The sequence below is a fragment of the Aethalodelphis obliquidens genome, unplaced genomic scaffold (genome assembly GCF_003676395.1).
Source record: "Aethalodelphis obliquidens isolate GAN/ISIS:26980383/991018 unplaced genomic scaffold, ASM367639v1 scaffold9, whole genome shotgun sequence".
Taxonomy (NCBI): domain Eukaryota; kingdom Metazoa; phylum Chordata; class Mammalia; order Artiodactyla; family Delphinidae; genus Aethalodelphis; species Aethalodelphis obliquidens.
The window spans coordinates 7787015-7800516 of record NW_020837953.1 but is presented as its reverse complement, the minus strand read 5'-3'; the positions used below and the strand labels follow the sequence as shown (position 1 = coordinate 7800516).

The 13502-nt window shown below is 40.8% G+C and overlaps 1 protein-coding gene across 4 annotated transcripts in view; it reads left to right on the top strand.

Moving 5' to 3' along the window:
- The window catches only part of TCEANC2 (transcription elongation factor A N-terminal and central domain containing 2), a 38063-nt gene that overhangs the window by 191 nt on the left and 24370 nt on the right, over nt 1-13502 (top strand). Inside the window, exons 1-2 of one of the 4 annotated variants that reach the window (XM_027108454.1) lie at nt 91-284; nt 893-1036. In XM_027108454.1, coding sequence (XP_026964255.1) covers nt 935-1036 — 102 coding nt within the window. In that variant the 5' untranslated portion in view covers nt 91-284; nt 893-934. The other 3 variants (XM_027108456.1, XM_027108457.1, XM_027108455.1) reach the window with 3 other exon arrangements.

The following is a 13502-nucleotide window of genomic DNA, read 5'->3' as shown; positions in this document are numbered from 1 at the left end:
GGCGCACGGTGGGTTGGGAAAGTGGGTCTCGGAGAACTACAGCCGCCCTAGGTGCGCCCGAGCCCGCCCCTTCGCGGTGTATTCTGGGGAATGTGGTTTGGTTCACACCCACCTCCTCCACCCTCCTGACTGGCGTCGGTGTTCTTCCGGCTGGCTGAGCCTCTAGCGAGAAACTGCAGCAGTGGAAGGAAGCGTCGTTTAGTTCTGACCCCCGAGGTCTAGGCTTGGGCCCTCAGAGGGTGCGTTCTGGAGAGGCCCAGCTGCTGACAGGGCTGCTTTTCCTGGTGGGTCTCATCTCACATGACATCGTTAGGATTCCCCTTCCTGGGCTCCTGAGTGCTGAGGGCAGAGGAAGGTGGTGGTTCCCTTTGCTCTGGGATCAGAGCAGGACAGTCGTGGTTAGGGTCCTTTGACCACGGAGTAGTTCCTGGAGATGACTGGTTGCTGAGAGGACCATGCTGAGATCTGGAGGAGGTTGTTGGTTATTGGTTACTAGGGGAACCCTTGGGGTTGTGGCTATGGTGCGGTAATTAAGACAGCTTCATTGAACCCGGGGGAACTCTAACCCTGCCACAACCCAACCTAAGTTGGAAGAGGCTTTAGAAGTCACCAGGTTCAACGCCTGGCCCAGTATTGGAAGCCCCTCTACAGTGTGCACTTCTGAAAGCTAGACACCTCCTAATTCAGGAAGTAGACCCATCATTGTATACAGTTTTCAGTTTTTAGGAAGATGTTTCTTTCTCAGGAGGAAATCTTCCTGTGAATTTCACCCAAGAGTCCTAATAATTCAGGAATGCTTCCAGAGTGTGTAGAACCCAATTGTGTGACTTTAGGGAACACACATCACAGAAGCTTTGATGACGTTTTAGAACCTGCCCTCTTTCTTGAGCAGAACACGGTGCAAACACGTGAAGGTAGTTGGAGTCCCCTAGCAATGGATAAATTCGTCCTTCGAACACCCAGAATCCAGAATAGTCCTCAGAAGAAAGCTCCTGGAGGAAAGATTTACAAGCAGGCCACGATTGAATCTCTGAAGGTGAGAGGGGATCTGGGAGTGGAGAAAATGTGCAAAGGACTGTGATAGCAGGAGGTCTGGAGGAATTCTACTATGGAAGACCTATGAATTACCTATTTCTGTGCGTCCTCCCCAGAGTGTTCCTGACCACTCCAGGTTTGTTTCCGTCATACCCTGTTTATCAATTCCTGCTCTATGTTACACTCTTCTAATTACTTTGGCTTTGTGGTATGTTTTGCTAGCTGGTAGGATAAGCCCCCTAAGTTATTCTTTTGCAAAATTTTCTTGTCTATTAAATGGAATGTTAAAGTACCAAATATGATTTTGTGTTCCCTGTACAAACTCAGTAAGATTGGGTGATGATACCATACCCTCATATCCTATTGACCAGAACCGTATCACGTGGCCTTTACAGCGACAGCTGAGATTGGAAGAGAGACTGTTAAAATAGACTCTTTGCAACCTCAAACTGTCTGATTTCTGTTAGCAAGGAAGAAGCAAGGAATAGATACAGGATAGACAACCAACACTGAATCAATGGATATAAATACCCAATTAGTGGTAATTATTACTTCACTAAAAACAAACAAAAAACCGTTTGTAATTAGTTCCCTTTGTCTTCTTGAACCTCCCCTCCTACATTACTGACTTTTTCTTTTCGGTTCCCTTTATTGCTTCCTATTTTCTCAACTAGACTACTAATGTTTGTGCTCCCCAGAGCTTTGTCACATTTTATGTGTTTGGCCAGGGTGATCTTATTGATCTTAAGGCTTCCCATGCTGCTGACTGCCAAACTTGCACCTCTAGACTATATCTCTGAAGGTGAGAGTGAGATCTGGGGCTAGAGAAAATGTACAAAGGACTGTGATAACAAGGTGGCCTCCTGAGTACTTGACTGATATACTCAGTTGGATTTCTCTTCTAGATGTGCCACAGGCTTACCAGACCCAGATTAGAAAGCAGTAAAGGGGAGTATAAACAAAAGCCCTGGGTTCTAGGCCCTACTGTGCAGCTGTGTGATCTTTAGTAAGTCATTTCCTTCTCTGGGATCTCACTTTGTCCTCATCTAGAAAATGTAGTGTTTGACCTATAGCAGTGTTTCTTCAAAGGAACACTGTTGTCCTTTGAGGCAAGATAATTGTTCATCATTTGGAACTGTCCTGTGAGTTGCACAAAATTTAACATCCCTGGCACTCAGACAGTAAATGTCAGTAGCAATGTCCCATTGTGATGACCAAAAATGCCCTACATATTTACAAGTACCCCTTGGTTGAGACCTACTGAGCTCTAGATGGTCTTTAAAATCTCTCCTAGTTTTGCAGTTTTGTGACTTCCTGGAACACATTCAAGGTTTTCAACTGTTTGTCAGGGTATCCATGGATAACTGTACACAGTAGTGATTCTCAGTGAGGGATGGTGGTGGGCAGGATTGTGATATCAGACTGTCTGGAAGAAAAAGAGGATTGTAGTAATTGAACTACATGTACACTCACATACAAATACCCAGATTCTAATATACCTTCACCTGACCCTTCTGCCCTTTGTGTCCCCACGTGGGCCCCAGTTGAGAATCACTGTGTGTGATGATGAGAATGAGCCAAGTGAATATTATGGAATTAGAATAAACAATAGGCATATGGAATAACATTCTCTTTAAATGCAATAGTTTTTCTTCCAAACCTGTTTTTTATTCTCCTGTATTTATTTTATATCCATATACCAAGAAACTGGAACTAGAAACTTAGAAACGATCCTTAATTCTTCTCTCTTATATCTAGTTTTCAATTCTGTCTCCTAAAAATCCTTTTTGCCCTTAACATCTCCCACTTTAAATTCAAAATCTTGTTGAGGGCTTCCCTGGTGGCGCAGTGGTTAAGAATGCGCCTGCCAATGCAGGGGACATGGGTCTGAGCCCTGGTCCGGGAAGGTCCTGCATGTCGCGGAGCAACTAAGCCTGTGCGCCACAACTACTGAGCCTGCGCTCTAGAGCCTGCGGGCCACAACTACTGAAGCCCGCACACTTAGAGCCTGTGCTCTGCAACAAGAGAAGCCACAGCAATGAGCAGCCCACGCACCGCAATCAAGAGTAGCCCCCGCTTGCCCCAACTAGAGGAAGCCCTTGTGCAGCAACAAAGACCCAACTCAGCCAAAAATAAATAAATAAGTAAATTTATTTTAAAAAAAAATCTTGTTGAATTTAGACCAGTGCCATGGTCTGTTAACTTGTCTCTGTGCCCTTGGCATCCCCTGTCATTCCAGCCTCCACACTTACGCCAGAGAAATAACTCTTTAAAAAAAAAAAGAAAATCTACTCAGGTCACCTCCCTGCCTGAGGAAACCACTTCCCTTAGTGGTTTCAAATTACCTTTTGATAAAGACATTTCTTTACGGTACCCAAGGCCCTCTTGTGACCTGGTACCTGCTTGCCCTGCTGCTCTTCTTATTTACATTCCATGCAGTGTCAACCACTCACAATTTCCCAAAGATGTTGTGTTCTGTCATACCTCTGTACCTTTGCTTATGCTGTCCTGTCTGCCTTGAACGGCTTTTTTCTCTTGTCTTGGAGGCAATATAGTATAGTAATTAAGAACACAGACTCGAGCCAAACTACCTGTGTTAAAATCCTGGCTCTGCCACTTAAACTACCTGTGTGACCTTGGACAAGTTAACCTCTCTGTGTCTTTCCTCATCTATAAAATGGGATTAATAATAATATCTATTTTATAAGGTAGTTATGAAGTTCGAGTGAGTCGATGTATGTAAAGTGCTTGGAACAGAGCCTGGCACATACTAAATACTATGTAAGTGTTTGCTGTTATCAGCTACTTTATGAAATCCTTTGTTCGCATGACCTAGTCAAGAGTTTCCTCTGCTATAAGGTCTTTCCTAACCACCCTCTGTCCCCCAGATACAGAGCCAATCTAATCTCTCCCTTCTCTAAGCCATCCCTATATCTTAACATGCCTCTACCATCGCACTTACTTGTGCTATATAATAAGTGTTTCTTTACATGCCTGTGTCCCGCTACACTCTCAGCTTCTTGAAAGACTATGTCTTATTGGTTTTGTGGCCCCAGTAGCTGACATGGGGCTTGGCATATAGAAGACCATGGTGCATTTTTCTGAATGACGAAATGGTTAGTTTTTGGTTTTTGGTTTTTGGCTGCACCCTGCGGCATGCTGAATGACCAAATGAATTAAACTCTAAAAGCCTTGGCATGGCATGTGAGACCCTTTCTATTGTTCTGTCTGAGGTGCCATCTCACCTCATCTCTTATAGCTCCCCGTTCACGGGAATGCATTCCAGCCACACCCCATTTCCTGCTCTTCTCTATCTAAGCTATTCTCTTTCATGTCTCCAGGGCTTTGACTTGATGTTGGTCCCCTTTCCTGCATCTTTTACAGAGTGAATTCCTACCCATTTGTCATCCCGCTCAAGTGAATCTTAGATTGTTTCATGAGTACAGGGACCTTGGGCATTTCATTTACCTCTCCATCCTTGGACCTGTCACAGTGCTTGGCACATACTAAGTGGTCAATAAATATTTGTTAAATAAGTGAATGATGAAATGCTTCCTGGGTCCTTTGTGGGGAATTAATCTTTCCCTCTTCGATACTCTCTTGGCACTTGGTTCAAATATCTGTTGTAGCACTTACCTTACTGTATTGTAATTATCTGATTACCTGTAGTTTCCCCAATCTATTATGAACTGTTAGGACTGGGACTGCAGTCTCTTATGTTCTGATTCTGCTTGAAGACCTAACACAGTGCCTGCTACATTGTATGTAAAAATTTTTTGAATAAACAATAATCATTATTTGGGGATGCCCTTGCTGGGTCTGGATAGTAAGCTACTCCACCAATGTTACTGTGAAACAACTTTATGCTCAGTACTGTGCTAGGTACTTTAGGGAACATAAGAAAAATTTAAGATAAAAGTATGAGCCTTAAAATAAAAAGAACCCACCTGCCAATACAGGGGACATGGGTTCGAGCCCTGGTCCGGGAAGATCCCACATGCCGCGGAGCAACTAAGCCCGTGCACCACAACTACTGAAGCCTGCACGCTCTAGGGCCCGCGAGCCACAACTCCCGAGCCTGTGTGCTGCAACTGCTGAAGCCTGCGTGCCTAGAGCCAGTGCTCCGCAACAAGAGAAGCCACTGCAATGAGAAGCCTGCGTACCGCGATAAAGAGTAGCCCCCACTTGCTGCAACTAGAGAAAGCCCACATGCAGCAACAAACACCCAACGCAGACCAAAAAAAGAGTTAAGAGAGGAAAGAGCTCAGCATCTGTTTTAGTGGTCAGAGCACCTTAAAGAGATGGAAAGATTTGGCTAGGTAGAGGGAAGTAGCGACATATAACCATTCAGTAAGTGGTACTTGCTGTTCTCTTTCGTTTATGCATGCACACATGCTTACTTTCCTGTGTATACAATGGCAAATTAAAAACAAGTTGAGTTAAATATGAATTCTAGAGAGTTAACTAGGTCCACGTTCTGCCAAGTGACTATTCTCACACACCACTATCATGTTTTAATGACAAGAATCTGCTGAATATTCAAGCCTCAATTTCCTCATCAGTAACATCAGAAATAATATTTAACCTGCAGGGTTGTTATGAGGGCTAAATAAATAAATGCATATTGAAAGGGCTAAGCATTGTGCCTGGCACACAATAAAAGCTAATAAATAGTTCCCTCTTTTCTTGTATGGAAAAAAAGAGGCTGTGTAGTAAAACTAGAGCTGAGAATGATGATGATGATGATAGTACTAATGATTCCTGCTTACATTTATTGAGCCCATTTCTGTGGGCCAGGCATTGTGCTAAGTGCTTTACATATATTAACTCTTTAACTTCTAATAATAGCTCTGTGAAATGGATGGTTTTATCATTTATATTTTACAGAGGAAGAATCTAAGGCACAGAGAGATTAAGTAGCTTGTCCAAAGTTATGAAGCTTTCAGTGGCAGAACTGGGATTTGAACTAGAAAATCTGGTTCCACAGTCTGTGAACTAAAGAAAAGTGGAGGTTTCTGAATGCCAGCAGAGGAGGTATAAAAATCTTGGAATATTAGGACCATTGTACTTCTGTTATCAGCATATTACAAGTAATTTTGCCATAGCCTTATCACATTCAATAAAAGTGACACTCAATAAGCTCATGTGGTGTACATTTGAATAGTAAAGGTTAATTTGGTTAATCTCTTCTTTCTTCCTAAGGGAAAGTGATTTCTTCTGTTGGTTGCACTAGGAGATTTTTTTAAATGCAAAGATTCTGAAAAGATGCTAATTATTTTAGGTTCTGCACTTAAGAATGCTTTATAAATCTTTATACTCCCTTTGTAGGATTGACTAGCCAATATGTTGTCCCCTGCCCCCACCAGTGGAATGGTGCCCATTTTATTGCTTATGAGCGAAGCATCTTCCTTAATTGGTTTTACCAAACCTGATATTCCAGCTATCCACAACTGTTAAGACCAGATGGTATTTTGGAGAGCACCTTTTCTTTCTGGCAGTAACCATTCCACTACTCATTATAGCTTCCCCATTCATATTTTATTTCCACTTCCCTTTTTCCTCTAAATAATTCAGATAAGAACTTGCAGTATCCATTTTGGGGCCCATATGTGGACAAAAATAGGGAAACATTCTTTGTATGTATATGGAATTCTCTGGAACGGGCTGCTATATTTTTCTATTTTTGCCCTAATATTTCAGATCTGAAGACTGTACTGTACTTAGTCCTTGAGGGTAGATATAACTTTGTTCAATTACATCTACTGCACACTGGGGATAGAGAGACAAGTAAGAAATTGTTCTGGCCCTCAAGTTGTTCATAGTCTAATGGAGAAGACAGCCTTGTAGATAACTATTTGCAGAAAGTACAGATGGGGCAATTGAAGCCTGTGCAGATTACAAACTCAAAAGGGAGTTTGGTCAGATGCGGTTGGAGAGAGGCAAGCAAGGCTTCATACAGGAGGTGATTCTTGAAGAGTCTTTCAAAATAAGTAGGTGTTATCATGTGGTTCAGGCAGAGAAAGAGCATCCCAGGCAGAGGATGTGAAATACTGTGGTTGTTTAGGCAGCTTCAAATAATTTGATGTATGTTGAGCCAACAGTGAGGCTGAAAAGGATTTCAGGAGCCAAGTCATGTTTGTTAAGACCTTTTATGCCATACTAAAGAGCTTAGGCTTCTGTAGTTCCATATGCTGGAATGATCGGATATGAAAACCCCAACCTCATTCCAGCCATGTAGAAATGCTCAATAAAAAGTCTCCTGTACAGGGACTTCCCTGGCAGTCCAGCAGTTAAGAGTCTGCTCTTCCACTACAGAGGGCGTGGGTTCCATCCTTGGTCGGGGAACTAAGATCCTGCATGCCGCATGGTGCAGCCAAAAACGAAAAAAAAAGTCTCCAATACAGAACTGAGCTTGAAAAGAAGAAAGAGAAACACTCAGGTGCCAGGAAGAAAGAGGAAATCCAAACCCAGAGCTGGAGATAACAGGCATACCTTGGAGATATTGTGGGTTCCGTTCTAGACCACTGCAATTATGCGATTTTTTTTTGGTTCCCAATGTATATAAAAGCTACGTTTCTGCTATACTGTAATCTGTTAAGTGTACAATAGCATTATGTCTAAAAAAATGTACATACCTTAATTTAAAAATTGCTAAATAATTATTGCTAAGTAATGCTAACTATCATCTGAGCCTTCAGCGAGTTGGAATCTTTTTGCTGGTGGAGGCCTTGCCTCGATGTTGATGGCTGCTGACTGATGAGGGTGGTGGTTGCTGAAGGTAGGGGTGGCTGTGACATTTTCTTAAAATACGACAATGAAGTTTGCCATCAATTGACCCTCCTTTCATGAATGATTTCTCTGTAGCATGCAGTGCTGTTTGATAGCATTTTACTCACAGTAGAACTTCTTTCAAAATTGAAGTCAATCCTACCAAACCCTGCTGCTGCTTTATCAACTAAGTTTATGTAATCCTTCATTGTCATTTCAACAATCTTCACAGCATCTTCACCAGCAGTAGATTCCATCTCAAGAAACCTCTTTTCTCTGCTCATCCATAAGAAGTAACTCGTTATCTATTAAAGTTTAATCATGAGATTGCAGCAATTCAGTCATATCCTTAGGCTCCACTGCTAATTCTAGTTCTCTTGCACGTTCCACCACATCTACTGTTAATTCCTCCACTGAAGTCTAGAACCCCTCAAAGTCATCCATGAGGTTTGGAATTAGCTTCTTACAAACTTCAGTTAATGTTGATATTTTGACTTCTAGTGAATCATGAATGTTCTTAATTGCATCTAGAACGGTGAATTCTTTCCAGAAGATTTTCAATTTACTTTTCCATCAGAGGACTCAACTATCTATGGCAGCTATAGCCTTACGAAATGTATTTCTAATCTATTTCTAGATACGTGTATCCTAGAAATGTGTTTCTAGGACTTGAGAGTCAAAATTACTCCTTGCAGCAGAATGGATGTTGTGTTAACAGGCATGAAAACAACATTAATCTCGTTGTACATCTCCATCAGAGCTCTTGAGTGACCAGGTGTATTGTCAATGAGCAGTGATATTTCGAAAGGAATCTTTTTTCGAAGTAATAGGTCTCGACAGGGGGCTTAAAATATTCAGTAAATCATGTTGTAAACAAATTTGCTGTCATCTAGGCTTTGTTGTTACATTTATAGAGCCCAGGCAGAGTAGATTTCACATAATTATTAAGGGCCCTAGGATTTTCAAAATGGCAAATGAGCATTGGCTTGTACTTCAAGTCACCAGCTGCATTAGCTCCTAACAAGATCGTCAGCCAGTCCTTTGAAGCTTTGAAGCCAGGCATTGATTTCTCTCTAGCTATGCAAGTCCGAGATGTCATCTTCTTCCAATATGAGGCTGTTTTGTCTACATTGAAGATCTGTTGTTTAGTGTAGCCACCTTCATTGATTATCTTAGATGGATCTTCTGGATTACTTGCTACAGCTTTTACTTAGGCACTTGCTGCTTCCTTGTACTTGTATGTTATAGAGACGGCTTCTTCCCCTAAACCTTATGAACCAACCTCTGCTAGCTTTAAACTTTTCTTCTGCAGTTTCCTCACCTCTCTCAGCCTTCATAGAATTGAAGAGAGTTAGGGCCTTGCTCTAGATTAGGCTTTGGCTTAAGGGAATGTTGTAGTTAGTTTTTTTGTTTTTTTATGATTCTGATTTCTCTCCTTTCTTAACTTATCAATTATACTTCTTTATTTTTTTGAATTTTATTTTATTTATCTTTTATACAGCAGGTTCTTATTAGTTATCCATTTTATACATATTAGTGTATATATGTCAATCCCAATCTCCCAATTCATCACACCATCACCCCCCCTCCCCGGGAATGTAGTTAGTTTGATCTGTGCAGACCACTAAAACATTCTCATGTAAGCAATAAGGCTGTTTTACTTTCTTATCATTTGTGTGTTCACTGGAGTAGCACTTTTAATTTCCTTCAGGAACTTTTCCTTTGTATTTATGACTTGGCTAACTATTTGATGCAAGATGCCTAGCTTTTGGCCTGTCTCGGCTTTCAACATGCCTTCCTCACTAAGCTTAATCATTTCTAGCTTTTGATTTAAAGTGAGAGACATGTTTCTCTTCCTTTCACTTAAACATTTAGAGGCCATTGTAGGGCTATTAATTGACTTAATTTCAATATTGTTGTGTCTCAGGGAACAAGGAAGCCCAAGGAGAGGGAGAGAGATGGGGAAATGGCTGGTTGGTGTAACAGTCAGAATATTTATCAGTTAAGTTTGCTGTCTTGTATGGGCATGGTTTGTGGCACCCCAAAACAATTACAATAGTAACATCAAAGGTCACTGATCACAGATCATAACAAATATAATAATAATGGAAAAAGTTTGAAATGTTGCAGGAATTACCAAAATGTGACACAGAGACACAAAGTGAGCAAATGCTGTTGGAAAAACAGCATCTGTAGACTTGCTCATTGCAGGGTTGCCACAAACCTTCAATTTGTTAAAAAAAAAAAAATGCAGTATCTGCAAAGTACAATAAAGTGAAGTGCAATAAAACAGGGTATGCTTGTATATAGTTCCATGCAAACCAGGTACAGAGTTTAGGGGCTGGGGTTTTAGGGCCAGTATGGGGACAGCAGATAAGGCTTCAGGCCACATGAAGCTGGGAGTCAACACAGGGCTACTATGCTTTTGAAAAATGAACTAGAAAAATTCCATCCACCAGTCCAAGGAATCAGCATGAAGATTGTATCATCTCAGGGTTTGAGTTCAAGAAGAGTTGACCATAATAAATTAGAACCTCACACTTATTACTATGTGTGTATATATATTTTTAACTTCGTGCTATCTGCAAAGCTGAAAAATTAACATGAAAACTGGCCCAGAACCAGGGAAATCCAAAGGCCTTGGCAAAGGCAAAGGTGAGATTTCCCTGTTAAGACACTTCACAACCTAGAGTACACAGGTCTCCTGTGGAAAACAGTCTCCATTAAAGGTGAATTCATGGTCAAAAATTACAAAACTCTACAATAAAATAAATTACCAGGAGGGAGGATGAGCAGGCAGATGTAAATAATAGAATTTCTACTCCAAGAAGCGGAGATAACAGTCTGAAAGAGACCTTAAATATGTTTAAAATGTTCACAGGATAATGAAAGTAATAGAAATGATAAGAATAGGATAGTATGAAAAGAAAACAGGCAGATTTAGAGAAAAAAACAATTTGTCCAATGAAAAAGCATATTTGTTGACAAAGAAACACATTGAACAGGTTAAAAGTAGGTAAGTCATAGCTGTGGAGAGAAATGCTGAATTGAAAGCTAGATCTGAGTAAATCACTTAGAATGCATCCCACAGAAATAGAAATATGACAAGTTAAGAGACTTGAAGGACAGGCAGAGACCATGTATATTTCTAATAAGCGTTTCAGAAGGTAGAGACTTGTGAGGAGGATACTGGTATAGATTTCATTGAGTATCTTAAAACTTGTAAGGGCAAACACTAAAATGATAGAAATAGAATGTATAACTTCCAAGCCATAAAAGAAAAAACAAGATTAAAGAAAACTCAGGCTGTTAAATAAAAGATAAGAAAAGAAGAAAAAAGCAAAGAGAAAGTATGTCCAGTGTATCAGTAATCATAATAAATGCAAATGGATTAAACATGCCTATTAAAAGAAACTCTCAGATTGGATAGGGGAGGAGGAGCAAAGTAAAGCAGCCATAGGCTATTAAAGCATAATGACCCAGAAAAAAGTTGAAAGTAAAGGATGGAAGACATATGAGTGTATAATAGGCAGGAGTTCATTGAAGCAATGTTTATAATAGGGAAAATGTGAGGGGGGAAAAAGTCCCTAAATATCCATTAAGGGACTAGATTTTAAAATTCTAAGACATTGTATATAAAAATAATGGAATAATAGTCAATACTATTAAAATAGATCAACTGGGTTTATACGTATCAGTATGGATAAATCAAGAAATTATACTGAGTGAAAAAAGCAAGCTGCAGAATATTATATTTACACCTTCTTCCTACTGAAAATATCCCTTACCTGGCTTCATCGATTTATTTGTCATACCATTTAACACTAATACTATTTTATATTGTAACAGATCATAAAAAAGGGCTCTGTCTCAATTTTGGCTAGGGCTCCTAAAGGCTGAGAACAAAGGAATAGCTATAAAATGGTGTTCCCAAATGTTATTCTAGACCATCTATACAGAACTTGTGAAGGCAGATAATGAAGACCAGTTTTGGAATCCTGAACCTATCACCTACCGTAGGCAATAAAGAAAGTTGAAGGTAAAAAAAAAAGAAGGTTGAAGGTAAAGAAAGAGAGGAGATAGAATTCCTTTGGATAAAGTGGGAGGGCTATGGTATTTTCACTTGGAGAACGTGACCTCAGTTCCTGGAGTTGGTGGACACAGAGACCAGACCTGTGCCTGGGAAAGTCTAAAAACAGGGTGGCAACTGATGCCACAAGAAGGAGAAGTGGTTGCTGTGGGAAAGCTGTTATGCACAGAGTTTTTCAGGGCAAAGATGTGGGCATAGTGGAGAAAATGCTAACTGGCCTGGAGTTGAATTAAAGGAGCACAGTTCACAAGGATCCTTGGAAGGGCAGTGGGACCCCTACAGAGAGTGGGTGAAGCAGTTGCCAGAAACTGGAGACTTAGGGTGGACCTGTAAGCCGCTGGCTGGAAGAGGCCTTGCTAGTGTTGTGGGAACTGCAGGTGAGATCTCAACCATGGGAGCTCTCCACGGAACCACAAAAACATCTCCTGAATATCTGCCAAGTCTAGAGAGCACTGAAACCTGATGAGCGTAGCATCACAACCAAAAATAAGGCTTCTGCTTTCCCTTACTACTGCTTTTTTTCCCAGTTTCGAACCTGGAAGGGCCAAAGACCACAGCAAACAAGCAGATGGGGGAGGAGGAGAAGCAGAGGTGGGGAAATAGAGAAGTCCCCAGACATCCCCTTCTCCCACCACGGGCAGCTAGGCTAGACCCCAGCCAGGGAGGGAGTTGAGACTTTTTGGGTTGCTTTTTATTGAAATATCACATGCATGTAGAAAAGTAGACAAATATGTACGTCTTAACAGATTTTCACAGAGAGAACACACCTGTGTCACCAGTATCCAGATCGAGAAACAGGACATTTATCAGAGGCCCCTGTGCCCCTTCCCAGTCCCTACCCGGGCCCACCTCCCCAGGGTAATATTGATAAAAGCAAGAAAAAATTTTTTTGTGTGCAATTATAAAAGCGACTTTATTTTTTTGTCTCCCTGTTTACTTAAAAAAAAATTCTTAGTTGAAATAATTTCAAAACTACAGAAAAGTTGCAACACAGTACAAAGACCTTCCTCATCCCTTTCACCCAGATTCCTTAATTGTTAATATTGTACACTTAATGGTAAGATTCGTGTCAACTTTAAGATAGTGGTTTCTTCTAGAAACGGAAGGAAGGGAATGAAGGGCGAAGGGTGTAAGGAGACTTGAACTTTACAGTGTTTTATTATTTTATGTGTAATGACAAAATGTTAACCTTTTTTCATTATAAATAGTGAGTTATTCTCTACCTTTTTATGTGTTTAAAGTTTTAAAAAATTCTTCAAATGAGAGGGTTTGAGTTTTACCATCTAGGAGGTAGGGAGCTGTTGAAGTGTGCTTTTTATTGTTGAAATAAATATGTCTTTATGACTTCTCTGCTCTCTGTCCTTGCCTATGAATTAAGATACTTAAGTGAGCTATAAGGTTGATTCACCTCAGCATCGTTTTTCTTTTCTTCCCCTCCTTACTGCCTCTCAGTGCTAAGTGCCCAGTGGTGTCTGACATGGTAAGATTAAAACTTGCACTTTTCCTAATAGATGTAACCCTCTTCCTGATTTGCAGTAAGCAGGAGCTGCTTTTAAGCAATTACCCATCATTTGGGGCCATCACATATATTGTGCTTTGGTTCAGGTCA